Genomic DNA, 24,064 nt, shown 5'->3' on the forward strand with positions numbered 1-24,064 from the left:
GATTAGAAAAAGGTAGCTTTAGACTAAAAGTGAACTACAAAAAGATAAAGTTTTAGAAGTAAAACTTAAGAAAGGTCAAACAGCTGCAAGATGTGTTTCCTTTGTGTCCTCTACACTAAGAACTAAACTGAGATGGTAGCTCTACTGTATCTGGAACTGGAAAGAAAGATTTGAGATGAGTCGGAAGTTAAATAGTATCTGTGAACTGGCTCCCCCCCTCCGGCGGGGCTAAAGGTCTCAGGCCAATAGGGGGGTCAGAGATCAAATCTGAGGCGCGGCTAGAGACACAGCAGGGGTCACTGTAGTTTGGGGAAGCTCAAACTTTTCCCTCCAGAATACTGTGACATGGATCGGAATGTCACACAAGGCCTCAGGTCTGTGGCCTTGTCCCTGTTAGGCCCAACACCCTTCAAATTGCTTACCATTTTGTGGCCGACCCCCACCCCCTCTCTGCCCTCTTTGGTATCCCACACAACAAAATCTTAACAGCTGAGGCACGACATTCCATGGCCTTTTGCACTCTGTTGGCTAGGCGCTTAATTTTGTTGAACTGGAAGCACAAATTGCCTCCATCCTACACTCGATGGGTTAAGGAAGTTCTTCACAACTTAAGGTTGGAAAGATTGAGGTTTTCCCTCAAGGGCTCTCTGAGGAAATTTGATAAAATCTGGAACCCCTTGTTGTCCATTATAGACTCTTTAGATATTACACCTGAGGAGTCAGATATCTGAGTTCTGCTGACGTACCACTAAAACTTATATTCTCAAATGTTTTGTTTCTAATTTTTTTTTTCTTTTCTCTTCTTCTCTTCTCTTTTCCCTTCACCTAGAGACAGGTTGGGGTGGGACCTCTACTGGGGAAAGATTTGTGGGTGGGTGTGTGGGAGGGGGGGTGGGGGGTCACTGTAAATTGTAAGATTTGGAAAAATGTGAGCATTGTACAGTATCTCTTTCATGTCCTCATTTTGTATTACCTTTGCTCAATAAACATACTATAAAAAAAAGAAATTTGAAATTGTGTCATTTTATAGCAATCATTGCAAACACATTTGTTTTTTCGTTTGTGAATACTTGAGGTCATTCATGTGCACTCAGCCAATCCCAGTGAGTCAGGGAACAGATTTCTGCCCATTGAACACACAGAGATCCGGCTGAAACAGACCCTCCATCATACTACTGATAAGACTTCAAATAAGCTGAGCCCAGGTGTCAAAGTAACTGTGGATGGGACTAGTAAGTAATGTGATTACTGAATTTCAAAATCAAATCCCTGTTTTACTGTTAAATGTACAATACCATTTTATACAGTATTTCACTGAATATATCAAATAATTATGGGAAAATATATGATATATATTATAATCCTCCTCTACTGTAAATCCATATACCATGGTAAATATTCCCAGACAGAGGAGAGCACTGCTTTTTGCCCTACAGTGATAAATTATGCAAAAAAAATTTAACATCTATGCACTTTCAGGTGGAGGAAGATCTCACACTTACTCACCTACATGAGTTTCAAGATAATCAACTCAAATTTGGTAACAGCACTAAGGAAATATGATGACCACAATTGACTAATAAATGCCTAGTTGAAATTGAACACAATTATTCACTTTTTGTCTACATAGTAAAATGATAAATGGTCTGGATTTATATAGATCATTTTCTAGTTTTGAATACCACTCTTTACAGTATAGTTTTGCCATTCACATTGTAGAGTAATTTTTGATCATCCTCACACATTACATCTGTACAACAACAAGAGAATGGTGCCTGTTTAATTCCACACATACTCCCTTCTTTCCCAGCAATACCTAGGTCAGGTTATAGATAAAGGGCCAACCAGCAGTACATTCACACACACATTCATACAGTGCATATATGGCCAACACATCACTTGCGTCAGGGGAAATTCTGTGTTCAGTATCTTGCCCAAGGACACTTCAGCATGCGGAACTGGGGAGACAGGGATTTACTGCCGACCCTCTAGTTAGTGGACAATCTACTCTACCTCCTCAGCCACAGTTGCCATGTAAAGACTCAAGGCCAATTTATGCTTGTACGTCTTTTCTATTACGGACAGATAAGACCGCCATATCCGTCGTGGAACGCCCTCTCCGAGCGCCTCGGAGAGCTTTTCGTACACGTCTGTTTTTTCTAACTGTCCGTCTTTATGTCGGAGAGCCCACGGACAGCTCTTGGCTTTGATTGGTCCGCGAACGACATAATTTCCCTACAACGTCATTTCCCTACGACGTCATTTCCGGACCTCACACTTCCTGCCTTCTTCCCTGTGTCACATCAAACCCAAACACAACTATGATTCTACAATTAATGTGACTTGTGTGTTAAGCCAGCGGAGTTGTCCGGCTGACGGTGGCTCGTTAGAGCACTGACGGCATGTGTGCACGGTCACATACGGTTATAACAAGCTTTCAAAACGGCGCTAGCAGGCTAGGCTAGCGGGCTAGGCCAGCAGGCTAGGCTAGCGGGCTAGCCACCATGCTAACTGCGGTGGTAACAGAGCAAAAACCCGCCGTCACGACTTTAATTCCACTTCTATCATGACACTGTTTCTATAATACCGTCAGGTTAGAAGCAAACACTGGATAGTAGTAGTTAGTGTCAGGAGTTCCTGCTGACTGTGTGTGTAAGCTGGGGGGGAGCTAGCTCCGTGTAGCTTCTAGCTACATGTAGCCTCAAGCAGATTCAAGCTGTGGAATCAGCAACACAGTTCGGAAACAAGACCGGAGAACCGCTGGGCTAAGACACGATAACATCAGCATTTTGACCCGCTGGGTGTCGCTTTATTTAGTTCTGTTAGTTGCCATGGTTCAGTGTGTGGGAGGCAAGCTAACAGATGTAAACAGACACACGTGGACTTCTTCTTCCCAAATGGGGTAGGCTTCTCTGAGCTCGTCTTCCGTTGCGCCACCTATGGGTTTGGCGGTGAATTTTTGTCGACGTACAGTGGTCGGAGAAGTAAAAATCTAAAAGACTCTTTGCCCCCTGTGGAGCCCTCTCCGAGAAACGGATACGTAGAAGCATACTGGAGCCTTTAAAAGGAAGAAAGTTTAAAAATATTCCAAATATGTTAAAGGTCCCATATTTTACACCTTTGTAGGATTTCATTTGAGGTATTGGTACCCCTAAGATAATATATCAGTGGTTTAAAGTCAAAAAGACTGCTGCAATGTGTATTTCAACAGTCTGAGTCCGCCTGCCGTTTCTGATTGGCTGACTGCACTTTGAATGACACGCGATCTAGCACCGGTCTCATTCTGGCGCTTTTTTTGACCATCTCTGGCTGTAAACACAGCTGAATGTCACATTATGTTTGGATATTGCTAAAGAAGACCAGCCACATATTCACAGTCAGTTACAACAGGATGCGTCTGAACGGTGAGGAACCGTCCTCATGTTTGTTCAAGTTTTAACAGGACAGTCAGCCAATGCAGGAGGAGTAACGTCCTGAGTTACAGTATGAAGATTCACAACGGAGTTCAGTACAGAGTAACGAGTAACGTCTGCTTTATTCCGAACTGAGCACAGTGACACGCCACGTCAGAAGAAATAAAGCGTAACCGCTGGTCTCGAACAGTAATATTCTTAGGAGGAATGTGCACGGACACATTCTCTTCCTTGCATGCTTCCACGCTGCAGTGTTTCTTCAGTGTTGTTTGTTGTGGTTAGCCTGTGGTAGCTAACAAGCTGCTGGCTCAGCAACATGTCTGCTTGGTGTCGCGTTCGGTGAGGAGGGGTGGTGGTGGTGGAGTTGATGGGGAGCGGGGGTGGTGGGTTCGGAGGCTGGACTGGTAATGGCTGGGTGGGGCTGAGAGCAGAGTGCGAACACATATGACTCATACAGGGGAGGAAATACGAAACGAAACGTTTTGATAACATATTTCTTCGAATGGACTGAGTGAAAAAGTCAGCCTAGTGACTGTTTTCATACTTTGAGGCTCCCTACTGTTCCCCAAGAAATAACGAATAGTAAAAGCCCAGAAAATGTATTTTACACAATGTGGGCCCTTTAAAGCAATTTTTGGTGTAGTCATAAAATTTAAGTATCTGTTACTGGCATAGACAGTTCGCAAATAGAAAAATATTATCAAAAGACTTAAAGTTTTCCTGCTCTGCTATGATTGAGCAGAGACTGTATCGCAGGACTGCTCTGTCTGTAGGCATTCTACCGGAGTATCAGGAGCAGCAGAGTATAATATTTGGTATCTCCAGAAAACCTGGACTCCTGACAACCTCATAGAATTTGTTATTGAATAGAAATATATGAATATATTAGGGTTGTCAAACGCAATTTTTGTTTTATCAGAGTAATCACAGGGTAGCTGTGTTTAATCTGATTAATCACGATTTCTAAATGCCTGAAAAATTTCCATTTTCTATGTATACTGTTCTGGGAACGGAAAGATATATGACAGAAGGCGGATATATATTTAATATTTGTTTTTTTATTGATGAAAAGTCCAAATTATAGAATTATTAAGATTGAAAAATAATATAAAATCAAACATACCACACCATAATTAAATTTGGCTGTTTTGCTATGCCTCTGAGCAAACATAGGATGATGTAATATAGAAAATGTTTTTTTTATTCAAACTTAAAGATAACCTTTATCTTTATCCTTATTAACAATTGGTTCATCTTAGCCTTTGCTCTTTTTTTTAAGTAAATATAGTATGGTTGAATAACACTTTTTTCTTTTCTTTTTTAAATCAAACAAACAACCATATGTTTACACAATTAAATGTGAATGTGAAATCTGAATCTGAGCCCATCTGTAGAAGCAGTGTTGAACCAGTACACACTTCAAAAGAATGAATTCCAAGTTTAGCTCATGCAGATGAAAATGAACTAGTTCACGTTCATAGTAAGTTTTTTATTGGGATGATTTATGTGAAAAACATAAGGTCATGTGTTTGGTTATGAATCGATGGTGTTGGATCATGTCTGCGTGTCACTCCGCTCACCTTGTCACTAAGTCCTGACTGTTAGCTTCACGTCTCGTGTTGTACAGAGCCATTTTTTAATGATGTTTAAGTGCAGCCTCATAAACTCTGGAGCGAATCAGACAAACACTAATTTACTTCATGTGCTGATCAGGTCCTGATAACTAGTGTTTATTAGTTCAATTCAGAGCAAAGTGGAGGAGGACACAGAAACTCCAGCTCGGTACAAACCAACTGCAGCTTCTGCTCTGATCAATGAGAAGCCGTGACCAGAGAAACTCTGTGTTCGCTGGCTTCTAAAGTCAATGACCGGCTTCTTAACGTAAACGAGCTCTGATCTCACTGTGTGTGTCTCTCTGAGCGAGTGAGTGGGGTATGGGTACATGGAGCCGGTCATTCTGCGCATGCGTTAGTACGTTAAAAAAATTAACACGTTAATTCCACAAATTACTTGGAGCAGTTGTGTAACCATGAATTCCACTATGTTGAATATACTGTTTATTCAATTGAATTTCTAATTTTATTTGTATAGCGCCAAATCACAATATACATTATCTCAAAGCACTTTACATAGAAGGTCAATTATATGTTACCTTGAAATCTCTTACAACCAAAACATTAAACAGATTTCAATCCTCATTCTGTGCATGGTTATGAGTACAGGTACATGGTAATAGTGATTGGTTCTAATTTTTGTTGCCATATGCTGAATTAGATTCAGTGGCTCCATTGGTCCTTTAAGAGTGATTTTTCTTTTCTCTCTTGCCCAGCTCCATATACTGTATGAGGCCACTCCATGCATGCCAGTTTCCCTAAACACCACAAATGACACATATAGGTCACTGCCCTACCAGTGAATCATGAGTCACTGGTAGGGCATTGGGGCAGAAAATAGTTCCCCCTAATTCTGACTTGCAGCTGGTCAAAAAAAGATTCCAAAGCTGTGCTAGTAATTCTGAGATGGATGCCTTTCCCTTTCCTGGTTGCTCTGTCTATTGATTCATCCCTTGTTGTTGAAGCATCTATGGTGAAAGAGGCACAAATGTACTTTAATTGATGTTACCCTTTATACGATATATTTACTGGAAGATTTGCTTTATAGTTAAAGACCCTAAATGACGGTTTATGCCAGTCATGCTGGAAAAGCTTCTGTTTAGGTGAAGGACAAGAAGGCAGAAGCAGGGTAGGAGAGCCGGGCTACGCGCTAGGCTAAAGGCTAGGTCAAAGGCTAAGCCGTATGGACCAGCGCTCCAGAGTCTGTTCGTAGCCAACCCCTTGTCTCGTCCAAGATGGATGGGATCAGAATGATTAATTACTATAAATCCTGCAAACAGCTGTGTGTGGTTTGATATTGATATTGTCTCAGGTCGGAAAGAGAGGGGAATCATGGATTTCTCGTAGCTGTATAAATGCACCACTGCTCAAAATATTTAAGGGAACCCTTAAATTACATATCAGATCGTAAAGAATGAATTAATCAAGTTGAAAATATTTACTGATGCACATTGTATAATTTGTTGAGAACAAAATGACGTAACCATGGTCAATGGAAACCAGAATCATCAACCCATTGAGGACTAGATTCAAAAAGTAAAACATTTAAATCACAGGCTGATCTCATTCGCGTGGATTCCCTCCTGGAAACTTCACCACCTGCCTGTATGCAGCCATGACAACGTCTGGGCAGTGAGCTCCTGTACATTCTGTGGCGGTACTTAGCAGTGTCGAATGCACCGATACATAACGTCCCATACACTGAGAAAAAAAAAAAAATTTTGGGCCCTGTAATGTTTACGTGGCTTGTTTGTTTAAATTCTACAATTGAATATTATTTAAATTATTTTCTGTCTGTTATTCATTCGTACTGTGCGCTGCTCCGACTGCGTCAAACCAAACAGAGCGACATGATCTTTTCTAGCTCCATACTTTTACTAAGTTTATAAGTTTTTACCCAGACTGAGTTTACACACGTGTCCGATCGCAGTATGTGTGTGAGAGAGCAAGGAAGAGAGGGGGGGAGCGAGCGAGGATGAATGCGCTGCTCTGAATGAAGATTTAACTCATTAATAAAATAATCTTTCATTATGTGATGATCAGTGTTGATAATGTGGTGTCAAACAAACGTCTAAACTTAAAAGAGAAAGAGAGAGAAACAGAGAGAGAGAGAGATACCCACAAATACACACACACACAGTGCAGCAGCTCATATTGATGAATCTGACCCGGGAGCTGGACTACCTGTGCAACCTTATTGGGCTGCAGGTACAACCTTAAGCTACCAGTAGTGACAAGGACACAAGCAGAACACAAAACCAGTGAAGCATCAGGAAGGAAGGATAAGGAGAGAGCAATCTTCTGTAGTCACCACATGTAAAACCATTACCTTGTTTGGGTTGTCTTGCTTTTCCTCTCTGTTTCACCTGTTAACACTTCCATTTGCACCAAAGCAGGTGAAACAGAATCACAATCCCTTGTGTTTCCTGAATGGACAGATTGATATAACTGAAGTTGAACTGACTTGGTGTTATACTCAAATGTCACCAAGTCACATACTGTGATGATTATGTTATCCCTTCTTTCATACTCAATGGTTATTTAAAAAAAGTTCTAATATTGTTTGAAGATTATCTTTACTGACCCCCCCCCCCCCCCCCTTTTCTCGCTTTGGTACTTGCGCCCAGATCGCTCTCTTAGTTTGCATCTGGAGCTGAGAGAGACAGGGGTCTGACTGGAGGATATACAGTGATGCAGTCGCTGTCTCATGTTTTGTCATTATCGTAAAAGCAATCCAAAAAGAGTTGCAGTGTCACAATGTTTTCTTAGTGTGTCCCCGGAACTTAGTACATGTGTGTCTTTCTTTCACTAATTAATTAATTAACATAGGGCTGTGGCTGAAGGGTAGAGTGGTCATCCTCCAACCTGAAGGTCGGCAGTTCGATCCCCAGTCTGACCCATCTGCATGCAGAAGTGTCCTTGGGCAAGATGCTTAACCCTGATTGGCCCCCCATAGAATAACAAAGTGCTGCGAATAGATGCACTGTATGAATGTGTGAATGGGTGAATGTGAAACTGTACTGTAAAGCACTTTGAGTGGTCATCAAGACTAGAAAAGCGCTATATAAATACAAAACCATTTACCATTTACCATTTAATTAAAAAAAAAAGGCACATGCTGTCTGGACCAAGGTTTTTACAGGTGACAGTGGAAACACTACCGCTTTTGTCCACAGAGGCGCCAAAACCATTGAAAGTTAAATACTTAAAAATATTTGACCTCAGTGTGCAGAGCCTTCATTTCTCATGTAACTGATGTCCTTGCACTTGAACCCTGTGATGTGTGAGTTTCTGATTATTTTTCTAAATGGTAAATGGTTTGTATTTATATAGGACTTTTCTAGTCTTGATGACCACTCAAAGTGCTTACAGTACAGTTTTGCCATTCAGACACACATTCATACGGAGCATCTATTAGCAGCACTTTTTTTTTCCATGAAAAGGAAATTCAGCATCTTGTCCAAGGACACTTCGGCATGCAGATAGGGAAGACTCGGGATTGATGTACACAAACGTATGTGTACTTTAGATCATGCTGCGTTGTTTTTCTTTTTTAATGCAATATGTTAATTTAGAAAATGTTTTCTTCCAACTATGTGGTCACATATGTATAAGATAATGTGATTTTTGCTCATAGTGTTTCAACACTAGATATAAGAACTGTGAGGAATTAATGAAGTGGTAACAACAGGATCTGTCCATGGTGCTGAAAAGTTTGGTGCCTTACGACTTAACGCTGCTTAACTTCATCTCATCTCTTTGATTCAAATGGGAAGCTGGATATTAACATGCATACTGAGAGCAGAATCTTTTCTTCGTTAGAAGATTGTTAGAGGAGGTGTCTAACACGATGCAAACAGGCAGAGAAAGGGAGAGAGGAAGGCAGATAGAAATGGGAGGATGATGTCATAGTTTCCAGTCTGTGCCACAGAAGAGGCAGATGGCTGCAGCCTTCCACCTTTTCCTTCGCTCCTGTTTCCAACTCGAATCCCAGCATCAGCCTCAGCATCAGGACTCTTCGAGGGCAAATGGTGACAGACCGCAGAAGCAGAAGCTTATTAGATTGACCGGCGGAAACAAAGCGTTAGCTGCATGTGAGTGGATCATGAGCCGAAGAAGTCCAATGAAGACGTGATATGATATAGGCTTCCTTTTTGTCCGTATGTTGTATTATGAGCAGTCGGCAGTGTAGAGGAGCTAGTCCTGCCCAGAGAGAGGAGGAGGAGAGACGCGCAGAAGGGTGTCGACGGAGAGAGGCAGGGGTAGCGGACACAGGAGGGGAGGACCAGAGTCAAAATAATACAGTAATAGTATAAGCTTCCAATAATGGCGGCTAAATCGGACGGGGTCCTGAAGATGAAGAAGAGTGACGTGGCCTTCACCCCCCTGCAGAATTCGGAGCACTCCGGCTCGGTGCAGGGACTCCACCCGGGAGGCCAGCCCGACTCTGCAGGTACCGGGGACGGGGAATTCGCCAACGGGGAGTCGCGGTGCTGCGGTGCTGGAGGCACCAACTCAACGTTCCCTCGCCTGGGCAAGGAACAGCAGAAGTACACGGTGTGGGATTGCTTGTGGATCATAGCCGCAGTGGCTGTGTATCTGGCCGATGTGGGCACTGACGTGTGGCTGTCGGTCGACTACTATCTCCGCCGCGAGTACTGGTGGTTCGGCCTGACGCTCTTCTTCGTTGTGCTGGGCTCTTTCTCGGTGCAGCTCTTTAGCTTTAGATGGTTTGTCCACGATTTCAGCACCGAGGACGGCGCAGAATCCGCCGGTGATTGCTCCCTCATAGACGGGAGCAAGCTGCTGAGTGGCTCGGCCTCACACGGCGACATAACTGCTCCACACCATCCGGCCACGCCGCAGAGACAGGCGTCGACCGTCAGCAAGAACACCACGACCAACAGCACCGCGAGCACGGCGGTGGGCAGCAGGAGCAGGAAACGGTTGGCATACTACTCCTTCTGCGTCTGGTTCGGCCAGTCTCTCATCCACATCCTCCAGCTGGGCCAGATATGGAGGTAGGATGGAGGCCTCGATAGGGGTAACCATGATGTAACGACGATGATGTGTGTGTGTGTGCGTGTGTGTCTTGGTGTTTGTTTGTGTGTGTGCGTGTGCGGGTGTGTAAGTGTAATAAGTAAATGAATGGATGTGCAGAGGACTGCTCTGACAGCTGTTGGTACCAGCATGGCCTCTGAATGATGCCAAGTCCTACAGCATGGCTCCCACCTGCCATCTTTAGCGTGTTCCCCATTAGCCCATACATATGTTCCTGTGGGGGGCTTTCGAGTCACTCCTATTGTGTGAAAGAACACAACCAAAATCAGTTGTGAAGTATCACTGTTCACCTCACCTGGATGAAGTCATGGGTTGGGATCAGCAGTAACTGAGATAAGAAAAACATAAGGGCAGTTTAACAACCACTTGCCCAGAGTCAAAGTTAAGCCTGCAGTCATACTATTGTTGACCTATCCTGAGTTGCACACACTCAGCAGTGGTCGAATATATATAAAAAATAGGATGAATGTGTTAAAAGCACAAAAGTAAGCATGACTGATGACTGCATGAAATAATACATAATTGTTAAATTTATCTTTAATATGTAGGCAGCATTTTCTGCTGTAGCGGTGTGAGGTTAAACTAATTTAAACTAGGGATGGGTGATTAAATCTATGAAAGTACATCATATTTCACAAGATGCTCATATGTTTTCTATATAAGATTGTACTCTTCAGACTATCCAGTAATGACAGCTGCAATTATTCTTCCCTTTTAAAAGTAGTGGAGAAGAAAAGGGATGCAAATCCTAAGAGCCTCCTGGTTTCGTGATTGTTTGAACACATTGTTCTGAGTTGCCGAAATGTTAGTGCAGAGGTGTTCCAATGAAAAACATTAGAGCAAGGTTGATGGTGACTCATATTAGAAACTATTAATTTTTGAGAAAACGCTAGGTCTTTTAAATGGATTTGTATTTATATAGCGCTTTTCTAGTCTGATGAAGACCACTCAAAGCGCTTTACAGTACAGTTTCACATTCACCCATTCACACACACATTCATACAGTGCATCTACTTGCAGCACTTTGTTATTCTATGGGGGGCTATTGAGGGTTCAGCATCTTGCCCAAGGACACTTCGGCATGCAGATGGTTCAGACTGGGGATCGAACCGCCTACCTTCAGGTTGGAGGACGACCACTCTACCCCTCAGCCACAGCCGCCCACAGTTGCTAAACTGGACCTTTTGATCATATCACAAGATCTTCTTCAGCAGATTTACCCAGCTACTTTAATGAATTAATATGATATTATATCATATATATCATGACTGATACAATACTATATTAGGGAGCCAGTGGTCACTAATTATCATTCTGCAGGACACAGCTCCACAAAAGTGATTGCTAAACTCCCTGCCGCCCCGAACCCAGAGCAAATAATCTAAGGGTCCTCAGTTTAGCTTTATCCCTGGACAAAGTATCACTCTCTGCTTGACCTGTCCTGGATTGCATATACTTCATATACTGTAGTCCTGTACTGGGACCTCAAGTCAGTTTAGTGTGTAATAGCTGGCTTTCAGCTAATTCATGCTAGTTTGTGCTTATTTCAGGGTTCACAAGTTTAAACTCATTTGTGGATCTGAGATGATGCATGATGAGAAGACCCTAACATGGGGCAGAAATGTGAGACCAGAACACATGAGTTAAATTTTTGTAAGAGTAGATTACTGTTCATTTTTAAAGAGATTGCAATGTATTGTTTGTGACATTCATCACAAATTGTTCCCTATGGGCAAGATTGTTGATGGTACAAACCTAAATTATTGTTTCACAAAAATAACTGAATAGTGTAGAAAATTATTCACCAATATTTTTTGATTATTGACTAATCATTTAGGTCATTTCAAACTAGTGGTAGCTCCTACAGTGTAAGGATTTTTTGATTCCTGTCTTTGATATCATTGTTAGATGAATATGTGTGGGATTTGGACTATTCAATGTTTCATTGAAAAAGAATAACCATCAGATGAATTGATGAGGTAATTACAAATAACTGGACTGGGTCGCAGCCCAATTGCAGAACATTGTGGAATCAGAATTGAAGGGACAGGTCTCTCTATGTTCAGTGTTGATCAGTTGCTCCTGCAAGGATCTCATGGTGCTTATGTGGGAGAGGGGCTGTGGTTGGTGTGTGACTTCAATGAGTCCAAGTCAATTTGTAAGGTTTGAGTTAAATACTTTGCGGTAAAATATCTTTGCTGTCTTATTCAAGTTAGATGTCTAACTCGAAGACTCAATCTGCTGCCTTTTATACAAAAACTGTCATTGTAGAGTTTGAGAGAAGAGACTAAATTATCTATTGACTTTGAGTTATTTTAGATTTCTAATTCAGTACAGTTTTTGCCATTCAAACACATGTTCACTAAGTCCATCTATGACCAGCACTTTTTTTGAATTTTTTGTGGCTGAACATGAAATATATAGAAATGTTTAATGCAAACAATTTTTTTTTCTATCAGAGAAAAAGAGCAAATTCTTACATTTACAAAATGGGAAAACAGAATGAGACAATATTTGCCTATTTGCTGGAAAATTGTGTGATTACCAGTTATAGAACAAAACACATAACCTTTGTGTTCACCTTTGCTCATTATTACTAAAATGTTATGTTTAACCAAAGACAAAATAGGCAAATCCATTTGAAAACAGATGTTTGACTTGTTATACTATAATGAAAGGTTCATATAAAAGTAGCAACAAGAATATAACGTACTGCACGCGTTATTAGTGAGATTCCATTATTTTATTTGTATATGAAGTCAACCTCCATATTTATTATCCATATTTATTATGGATCCTTGATAAATATGCTCCTTCTCAGCTGCTCTTTGGTGAAGGGGTTTGTTGATCTACCTCCTGCTTTACCTCCTGCTTTACAATACTCCAAAGCTTTTCTGTTGGCAGGAAGTCAGGGACACCCAGGTCATATACTTTTCACTTTTTACTGACCCTTATTTAAAACCTCTCGTTTGCCTTTCTCACTGTTTGGGATCATTGCACCATTGGACATTTTTCTCTCGTCAAATTTCTTTAATTTAGGTGAAAATATCTTGTACTGGCGACAAAGATGTGCCCAAGTTATTTTCTTATAGCAAAGCAGATAGTTTCTCTAGATGTATTGATCCTACAAACATATTTCATTCTTAAAAATCGAAAAATTAATATCTGAGAGTCGAAGGTGGTTTATACAATGAATATAATATTATAATACCTAAAAGTTAAAATAGAGAACAGTGTCACTGGAAGTTGTGTTTTTACAACACAATGGTCACAACAAGCTCTTACATTAAGCTCTTGTATTTATTAGGTTTTGGATATTGAATTTGAAAAAATCACATCAACTCAGTTATACTCTTATAATTTGTATTTATATTCATGGCTTCAGTACGGAAATTATTAATATACTTATTAATAATATAATTTATTCTTTCTTCTACACATAATTACTACTACTGTCTTTCTCCATCTTTATTGACGGTTCAAGTCCTAATTCATATTGGATAATCAATACACATTTTACTTTCCTATGTAATACATATACACTGTGATGCAGTGGTAAGCACTGTCACCTCACAATAAGAGGGTTCAAGGTTGAACCTCATATAGGAGAGACAGAGAAAAAACATGAAATACCGGCAGAACAGATAATGTTTCTATTTTAACTTTTAACATACGACCATTTATCAAAAGTCTTATGGATTTATTGATAAAACATCCCAAAAATCAACCTCTCAGTATTGCAGCGGTGCCTAAAGATAAACAGCACTGGGCTTTTGATCAGTCTAACCAATTAATTAAAATATGTGACAATCAGCACATTAATGTTACATTATTGAATTATCTTTACATGCTCATCATACTTTTCATTAGTTGATATGCAGCATTTGAATGTGCTGTTATTGGACATTCAGCTTCTCCTCACAGAGATGCGAAGGTTGAGCAGTCAGCCTCACTCTCTGCTCCATACACAACTGGATTCTGTTAATCAGTAATATTATATATTCTTTTTTGTAAAATGAATCATATCTTGTAATAAAAAATAAAATAATAATAGTGGTCTGTATTTATATAGAGCTTTTCTAGTCTTGATGACCACTCAAAGTGATGTACATTACAGTTTGCCATTCACACATTTACACACAAATTCATATAGTGCACTTTTTTCTATGAGCAGGGGAAATTGGGTTCAGTATCTTGCCTAAGGACACTTCAGCTTGCGGAATAGTCGAACAGACAACCTTCTGGTTAGAGGACGACCGCTCTACCCCCTGAGCCACAGCTGCCCCACAAAATCAACAAGCAAACAATAAATTATTTGGTTCGTTCAAAGAGACAAATAGCAGAACCATTCACATATGCACCATGCTTCTAGCTTTAATATGAGGCAGCATTGTAAATGAATGTTTCGAGGTTGATTTGAGGAACAATCAGTTGGTTATTTGTAAAATATCAGAAATACAAAAAAAAATTGTTAGTTATATATTGTATTCATATAGTGCCATCACGAGTCACATTCGTCCATTCACAAACACACACACATGCATACAGCACTTTGATGGAGCACTTATATTTGTCACACTTCAACCAGCCATCAGGGCCAATACAGGGTTCCATTTTTAGAGACAGGGATCGGAATACTACCTTCTGATTCGTGGGCAACCTGATCAACAGCCGTCCCTATATGTCTTACGAACTCCCAATAGGCAGCCGTGCTCTGTGAATAACTTTACATTAAACATTTTTTTAATTTAACTTTATTTGGTGCATTTTCCTAAAGCAGCATATGAATAAGGTAGAATTCAAGCCATGGTATAGGTAAAGTCCCACTTTCTACCTGATAAGAAGACACTTACATAAAAGTATGTAATTGTCTTATATAAGAAAGAGCACATTAGATCGTCTGTCACTGGTGTCGTACACAACCTCTTCAGCAGGCAGACACAGTCAGAGGCTCGGCCAACCTTGTGAAGTATTTATCAGCTGAGGTCCTGTGCAAGGTGACAAAATCATTTATCACCTTTAGGAGGGAGGGACACTGGGCTGTAAAACTGTCAAGTCCTGGAGTTGTCCAAGAATCAGCTCTGCCCAAGTACATTTGCTAAGGTGTCCTAAGGGTCAATCTGCATTCAATACTAACAGCAACAAAAGTCCTCATTAAAGCACTTAAGGATAAATGTTAAACCAAAATATTGTAATGCTGAGAGCCAAACTGATTTTTACTTGACACTGTACCATATGTAAAACAAGCTTGTTTAAAGGATGCCTCCCTGGAAAGGAAAAAAAGGGAAATGGCCCCTATAGACTCAAATGTGGTTTTCTTTAAAGCCCTAATCTTTATAGCTTGTTCAGTAAAGGCTTTCTATTGGCATCCTTTAAACAAAGGTTTTGTCATACCTGGTGGTCATATTTGGAGAGAAATACTCCTGTATGCATCTGTGCAGAGATGTCCTGATTCTCTAGTGTCAAAATGTGTGTGAGAGAGAGAGAGAGAGAGAGAGAGAGAGAGAGAGAGAGAGAGAGAGAGAGAGAGAGAGCATTTCAACCCATTTTAACAAGAGTTGGTGTATAGCCATAGACTGTATGTGTAAAGCCCAGCTCTCACTACATGACTGGCTCATGTGATCAGGAGTCTTGAGGGTTTGAGGTCATACTACACGACTGACTGATGAAAAACAGCCCAACAGTATTTCACCCTGCTCTTCTATGACAAGCTGGAGGAGAGGTGAAACAATTCAGTGGATGTGAAAGACTGAATTTTTTTTCGGAACACAATAGGCATTCAGTATTTTCTGTCCAAACCCAACCTGAGCCCAATACCGTAATTGTAAGCTACACTGAATTTGTGTTATCATGTCCCTCACAGGCATGGTTATTGCATGTCTATTTACCAAGTACAAACATATGCAGTGTAAAATAATTAGGAGGCATCTCACCACTAGATTTCATCACTCTCATCCCAGTCTGCATTCTGATTGGTTGTATTTATTGCAGACTCATATGGAGCCAGCTAGAAATCCACTTGAATTCTTGACACGTCAATGACGCCCTCTCGTCGAGTCTTTGAAGAGTTCACATATAGTAATTGGCTACTACTAATTGAATGCTGATTTGCCTCCGATCTGGGGCTTTTTTCTGCGTCTTCCAAAACATGTCAGCAACTGGAAAATCTGGCTTAAAATCATGTTGTATAAACTAAGCAAACTAGGCAGGTAGAGATGAAAGGTGTGTGAAACAACACTCAGCGTTTAAGCCGAGATTTAAAATCCTGGCAGGAAAATGTGTACTTCTCTCACCCAACCAGAAAATTGGGGTTGGGATATAAGAGGAAAAGAAAGGAAAATAACACACCTGTTAAAGCGGATAAGTTGTAAAGATGTGTTGAAAAAAGGTTTAGAATGGTAGGTAAAAAAAAAAGAAGCTTTCTTTTATGTATTTTACTTGGCATTTAACAAAAAAGCATTTGTTTTTATAAGAGTACTTATTTATAATCCCTCATTACATATTGTTTAAAAGTGATTGCATTATACTTTCTTTGATTTCAGTCAGTTGTTGTCTACACAGAGATATTGATACAGCTAATATGTCAACATTCTATTTTTATTTTTTTATTTACATTTCACTGATTCATATCGCTGGTTAGACATTATGATGTTTTCACTTTCACTCATTCATGTACCAGATATATATATATTAGCCACATTGCTGCAATGGCTGACATGTTCTGTCATTATCACCAACATTTCAATGGGCCTTAATCTGAGACATAGGCACTGAAAGAGCTGACTTAACTTTTCTGTGGGTGTGAGCGTGAATTAGATGGTAGACTTAGAAAGACCTTCGCCAACACACAGACACACACGCACACACACACACACACAGACACACACACACACACACACACAGGGAGAGATATGTCAGGTCAATATGTCCACGAAAAGGCTCCAGTGTTAATGCCTTTAGTCCAGATTTAATTTTTCAAAATTAACTTAATTTCTTAGTCCATTCAAATGCTTCTAAATGACTACCATGTGATAGAGATGAAAGACAATGGAAATGAATGTGGGAGACATATGAGATGTGCAAATAAAATGTAGGCCACAGAAAAGTAAAAATGAATTCGCTTAATTAAATGAGCTCTTGCCTGAGGTCTGTAAAGGTGCAGTTGAAGCTTGATTGCCACAGGCTGAGTGTGTGTGCTGCTCAGGCAATGTCCATGTTGCAATCCAGCCTTTTCGGATGAAACTGAATGGTGAAACTGGTGTATAAAGAACTAATAGCAGATATTCTATTTTTGTGTCTCTGCAAAAAAATTGTCCTACTTTTGAAGTTTTGTAAGCATGAAACGTTTTGAGCTATTCTACATCTGCATGTCGTGATTTGAGAGACGTGTATGCATTGATTAAGTTTGATGAATATCCAGATTTTGTGAGAACTCAGTTTGAAAATGTTCTCAGTGTCTTTAGTTCAGTCAGACAACTCACGTTTGAACATTTATTGCAGCATTACAACAGATTTAGTGTTTGGGGTCGAGGCTCCAACTTAATCATTCCCCCATATGATTACACAGGAATGATGGGAGTGATGAGCTAATACTGTAACGGTGGTGGAAGGGCTGAAGCAACTGGTGGCAATACTGCAGCAGCAGTGCGAGCAAGAGGGGTTGATGGGAAATGTCTCTCTAGTTAAATAGACCAGCTGATATGGTGGGTGTGTATTATAGATGGTTGTGGAGAGTGAGGTATGTCACATGATGTATGTAATATGAATGGCGCAGCGCAGCTCAAGTTGCCTGAGAGAACTAGCTCGCCGGCATCGCCACATGGTCCTCTCTTCTAAGTTTGGAGTGTGGTCTGTAGGCTGCTAGCTGCTGCAGTATGTTGATGTTCAGTATGTTTCTTGTACCCAGCATGGACCATTTTTAACATAGACCCTACAGAGTGAGGTCATTTTTGGCCGGTCCTCACTTTTTCAAAGCTTTGTGAGGGTTAAGGCGTGGTTTTAGGGTTAGAGTAAGAATTAGTTTTAGGTTGGATTTAGGGGAAGGGTTAGGTTTAAGCATTATGTAAGGGGCTGCCAAATGCATAATGCCTATAAGTGTCCTCTCTAAGATAGAAGTACAAAAGTGTGTGCATGTGTGTGCGTGTGTGTTAGTGTGTGTGTGTGTGTGTGTGTGTGTGTGTGTGTGTGTGTGTGTGTGTGTCTGTGTGTGTGTGTGTGTGTGTGTGTGTGTGTGTGTGTGTGAAAGGCAATGATTTTTCAGTTCTGGTTGAAGCATGGTACTTTGTCACCATTTCAGGTATCTTCACACCATCTACCTGGGCGTTCGAAGTCGTCAGAGTGCTGAGACAGAGCGCTGGCGTTACTATTGGAGGATGGTCTACGAGTTTGCAGATGTGAGCATGCTGCACCTACTGGCCACCTTCCTGGAAAGTGCTCCACAATTGGTGCTGCAGCTGTGCATTATCATACAGACACACAAGCTCCAGGCTGTGCAAGGTAATTCATACACACACACACACACACACACACACACACACACGCACACACACAACAAAATAATCTCGATATGGGCACCACCATCTTGCACTTTTAGTCTGTGCATTTGTGATTGGGAGTGGAGCCGTGAACTAAATGTCATGCCAATACATGCATTCTCAGCTGTCAATCATGACATTTCATCCATTTTTTAAAGCATTACACAACTATAACCCTTTATACCACTCAAAGGTATCGCAAAATTGGATACTTTAATGTTTATCATTATGATCTAAAAAAACTAAAAGGATGAAAGCATCTTTGAGAAACATTTATTTGATGTGCATTTTGACTTTTTATATTGGTCCATGACCTCCTGGTCAACGAATAATTAATTCTTAGTCGGTAGTGATATTGCACTAACAAATATTTCAATCAGGAGAGTCTTCACTTGAAAAAGTGAACCAAACTTTATTGCTGTGTACAACAAGAGCAGAAAGTGATGTGATATAAAATAGTCTATTTAGCACTTAAACCACTTGTGATTTCATCATGATGAAGGGAGCTGGGTCTGTGCATAATATAGGAAACATCCCAGTTACTAGGTGGTTATGATGGGATGAAGAGATGCTGAGGATCTGAATGAGCTGATGATATGGAGATTTGATGTGTTTGGGGAGCAGGAGGATTGCAGTGATTCATTGAAATAACAACCAACAGTGAGAGAGAGAACAGGTATAATTGAACGTGCCAAAGTTATTACTCCAAACCCTAACTGTAGCTTTTTGCAGGTTTCTGTGTAGGTTGCAAAAATATCACAAAATCAGTGAAACTACACAGGAACAATGTGTAGGATTAAGTGGAATCTCGTGGTAAAGTAAGGTTGCAACCAACTAAATCCCCCTCACACTCTTCTCAACCTGCCATTTCAAGCATTTAGAAGAAGTAACATAAAATCATGAAAGGTCATCTTTAGAGTGTTTGATTTGTCCATTCTGAGCTACTATGGAAACTTGATCATGTAAAACCTCTATGTAAATATAAATGGCACATTCTTAATGAATAAAAAGAGAGTGATTCCTACTTTGAGTTGAATTGAAAACATCTGACCCCAACTGCTAATGTCGGTAATCAGAGGTATTTTCCAGCTTTCGAGATAAAATTGAATGTTATTACCAGATGGGGTTTTCAGCTTTCAGTGGGGATGTATGCAAGCATGTTAAGAACATGTTGCACTTCTCCAACTCTGGTAAGAAACACTGAAATAGTCCTCTAAAATGGGTCAAAATCTCTCTACATTTAAGAAAAAAATCTGGCTTAGATGAAAATAAAGGGGCCCTGTTCTGCTGTAGTGGGTTTGGGGCCTATTATAGACTTTTAATCTAGGATTCAACGGCTCACTGAGGTGAAAAGCTACCTATTTAGTGAAGCTAAATTCACATCCGTCTCCCAACTGTTCAACAATGCTCTCGCCCAACATATTTCTTCTGGCTCCAGTGTTTGTGATAAGCTAGAGTTATCACATTCTTTACCAGTCTGTGTAATACACACACACAGTTGTTCATCTTCTCATCTGACTGTGTCCTGCATATAAGTACATAGGGCCTGATCTACTAAGATCCCAAATAAAGTGCTAAATTGAGTTTGCATTATTTTTAAGATTGCAAGTATGGTTGGTGGGCGTTTTGTGTCTGATCTACTAAAAATAATTAAATAAGAGTGTTTGTGCGTTACTGGTTTCCGCCATGGAGCATTGGTTTCCGCCATGGAGCATTACAGAGAGCAGAGAGACCGCAAGCGAAATCTAATGCCATGGAAGGTGTTTGTGGAAAAGGCAAACAAACATGTTGTTGAGCTACAGAAAAGAAATATTAATATAACTCAAAGAAACACGATATGGGAGAGTTTCTGCAAGAAGGTAAATGCTGTGGGTAAAACATAAAGAACAGCCGATGAAAATAAGAGAACGTAAGAAGGACGTAAGAAAAAGAATGAAAAAAAAGCTCATTATATAACCTTGGCATATAAAACAGGTGGGGGTCGGTGGAAGAAATGCCTCTGACCAATATTGAGCAGCAGATGTGTTTACTTTCTGAAAAAACTGTTCTCTCCGTCTTCATGCCATCTCATCCTCACCACAATAACTGCAGCCATCTGTGCGTAACGCTGGGACGATTAGCACCTACCTTTCAAGCGTATTTAATATAGACGTAGTCTATATAGACGTAGTCTATATTAAACGGCAAAGGCAAACGTACTAAATGAACAGCGCATGTTAATCTGCACTAGTACCTCAGTGCGCACTGTTAGTAGATCAGCTTGCATGTTTTTTAGCTGGTGAAATCAAGTTTGCACACGTTTGTCTCTAAGTTGTGTGTCTGTATGTCTGTCTATTGCAGGTATGACAGCAGCAGCCTCCCTTGTCTCGCTGGCCTGGGCCCTTGCCTCCTACCAGAAGGCTCTGCGAGATTCTCGCGATGACAAGAAGCCAATCAGCTACCTGGCTGTCATCATCCAGTTCTGCTGGCACTTTTTCACCATTGCAGCCAGGGTCATCACCTTTGCCCTGTTTGCGTCAGTGTTTCAACTCTACTTTGGCATCTTTATTGTCCTCCATTGGTGCATCATGACCTTCTGGATTGTCCATTGTGAGACAGACTTCTGCATCAGCAAGTGGGAGGAGATTGTGTTTGACATGGTGGTGGGCATAATCTACATCTTCTCTTGGTTTAACGTGAAGGAGGGAAGGACAAGGTAAGCATTCAATGTGATTTAGTCCTGAAGAAAAATCTGTTTTAGTGCCTTCATGATCAAAACTATATTTTCTACTCACCACTATGCCGATTTAGAAGTGGGTGAAGTGTTTGAGTCCACAAAACACTTCTGGAGTCTTAGGGGTAAACTTCTTATTCATAATAAAGACATAATAAAACAACAGCAAAAAACACAACATGCCTCCATAATGCTTGTGTGGTGTCATCTAAGTGTCCTCAAACACCCACATTCACATTCGACTCGAAACAAGGTCGTTTACAACATATTCTAAGCTTAAATGTCCACTGATATCTTCGGACAAGGTGCTTTTAGGGAAATGCTAAGTCTGCTATTAGCCACTTCTGGTCGACTTTCAGCCTTAAAACATAGTTGATGTGACTTTGTTTTGAGTCGAATTTGGGACAATCGTATGAAGATAAGTCACTAATGTCTTCAATCGTTTTGGATTCGGCTGCTACACTGTTTACCCCTGAAAGTCCAACATTTTCAGTTCTTGGTGCACTATCCCTTTAATATATTAAGCAATTTATATACATCTATTCAGCTGGATGCCGCTTATTCAACTGTTTTGCTACAAGTTTACTGTCTTATATGTTTATTTTTTTTACTGAAGATATAAAACCTTGAGCATTTAGCATTTTTACAGACTTTCTTCTAGTGTGAATCTATGGATCTATGTGGATCTTGCATTACTTTCTTTAAGCTGAAGAAAAGCATCACTGATCTGAAACCGGAGTACTCAGAGAATGATGTGATTATCCTAGAGTTTTCCACTGTCACATCAAATGAGACAAAACATCGGGCAGTCACGGTCTGTGCTGCTCGAGTGCGACCAGCCAAAATCACTCTTCCGACTGCCCTGCCCCAGCAATCCCACTCTTCTGTAGAACAACTCCATCATCACAGGTGTAGAAGATTGTTCAATCTTCTACACCGGACTGTAGCTTGCAAGCAAGGCACCCGTCTCCCCTTCTGCCACCTCTGGACCTTCCGCTAGATGTGCAGGAGTTTCCTCCACTTATGGACGCTCCCAATTGCAGTGGTCTCCACTTCTCGTCACAGGTAATATAGAGAGGCCTTGATAAAGCATCACTCTGAAGGTCTCACCTGCCCATTTAGTGGCGCAGAGACTTCGATAGATGCAGCCCCCGCTCCATCCACGTTTTTTTTATGTCTGGCCTCAATCCCACGGTGTGCGGCAGTTCTGGTAGCTCCAGGAGATTCCTCAGCCTTCAGCCTTGCTCCAGTCGGTGTGCAGGCTCACATTTGAGCTGCGCAGTCCTTTCCACATGACTGACTGTTTACATGCCATTACACACCCCAGGAACTCAATAAATCAGTTCCTCAGATATGCTTTCACAGCAGTTTAAAACATCATCACGTCTATCACATTTTAAAAGTTAATATCAATGCAATACATTGTTACTGGGGTATTGCAACAAACAGGATGAAGTAAAGAATGAGACCCTTTAAAGAACCATTAACCATTTTGGAGGCAGTGGGACAAGCTGTAGAAGTCTATTGTTGTTAAGAAAACATGTGCAATCTTATAATTTATTGGGGGTTGTGAAAATAGACAAATCAAGAGATCACCAAGGACATGAACAATCATACCCTACTAATACGAATTTGGCTGGCAGGTTTTGAGGTGTCTGACTCATGAACCATCTGACCACTACAGCCATGTTAACGGCCAAATGTCAAAATAAAACAGATGCTTCTCCTACTACACACTTACCTGTGCAACAGTTTGATTGAATTTCTTTTTATCTTGTCTTTGTGCAGGTGTCGTCTTTTCATCTATTACCTGGTGATCTTGGTGGAGAATGCTGCTCTTAGTGCACTGTGGTATCTGTACCGGTCTCCTCACACCACTGACGCCTTTGCAGTGCCAGCATTATGTGTCATCTTCAGCAGTTTCCTCACTGGAGTAGTTTTTATGCTCATGTACTATGCCTTTTTCCATCCCAATGGGCCACGTTTTGGACGTTCGCCAAGTGGCCAGGGCCTTGACCTGGACCCCACTGCTCAATTCTCTACACTACCATCAGAAGGTGCCACCAACTCATTGCGCTCCAACAGAGCTGCTGCCACAACTTTGGAGCGTGACATGGGGAAGTATTCCGAGCGGGATGGCTGCATGCCGGTGTTTCAGGTCCGACCCACAGTACCATCCACTCCATCATCACGTGCTCCACGCCTTGACGAGACCATCATTAAGATCGACCTTTGTAGAAACCATTACCCAGCCTGGGAGCGTCATGTCCTTGACCGCAGTATACGTAAGGCAATCCTGGCCATAGACTGCTCCCTGACTCCTCCACGGCTGCAGTACAAAGATGATGCCCTGGTGCAGGAGAGGTTGGAATACGAGACCACTTTATAGCTGAACCTGCTCTGAGAACCTGTACAGGGGTGCAGCATCATATATCACATTTAAAGCAGCAGAAACTGTGGCAATAAATATTTGTTACTACCAATTATGTCACTTTTCATCCCCGATTTCCCCATTCTTTGGCATCAGCACCCAACCTGGAGTATTTCACTTTGGGAAAAACCTACAAGACGCAAATGCACTGTTTAGTTAAGTTTGGAAAAGTTAGGGATAAAGTAAACATGTGTTCATGTCATTCCACATGGGCTTGAAGACATCACATATTCCTGTTAATGGCATCTGAATTACACATCAATGTCTCTAATGCAATGAGGAAAGAAAACAGTCCCTCA

General features: G+C 41.0%; 1 protein-coding gene across 2 annotated transcripts; it reads left to right on the forward strand.

Moving 5' to 3' along the window:
• The first annotated feature begins 9,352 nt into the window (after positions 1-9,352).
• Positions 9,353-23,723, forward strand: xkr4 (XK related 4). Of its 2 annotated transcripts, XM_061084849.1 has the most exons (4): positions 9,353-10,047; positions 18,384-18,583; positions 20,962-21,316; positions 23,123-23,723. In XM_061084849.1, the coding sequence occupies exons 1-4, from the start codon at positions 9,353-9,355 to the stop codon at positions 23,721-23,723; spliced, it is 1,851 nt and encodes a 616-aa protein (XP_060940832.1). The 2 variants fall into 2 exon arrangements, with proteins under 2 accessions (XP_060940832.1, XP_060940833.1); XM_061084850.1 differs by lacking the exon at positions 20,962-21,316 and having other exon boundaries at positions 23,122-23,723.
• The last annotated feature ends 341 nt before the right edge of the window (positions 23,724-24,064 follow it).

The sequence above is a fragment of the Limanda limanda genome, chromosome 13 (assembly GCF_963576545.1).
Source record: "Limanda limanda chromosome 13, fLimLim1.1, whole genome shotgun sequence".
NCBI classification, from domain to species: Eukaryota; Metazoa; Chordata; class Actinopteri; order Pleuronectiformes; family Pleuronectidae; genus Limanda; species Limanda limanda.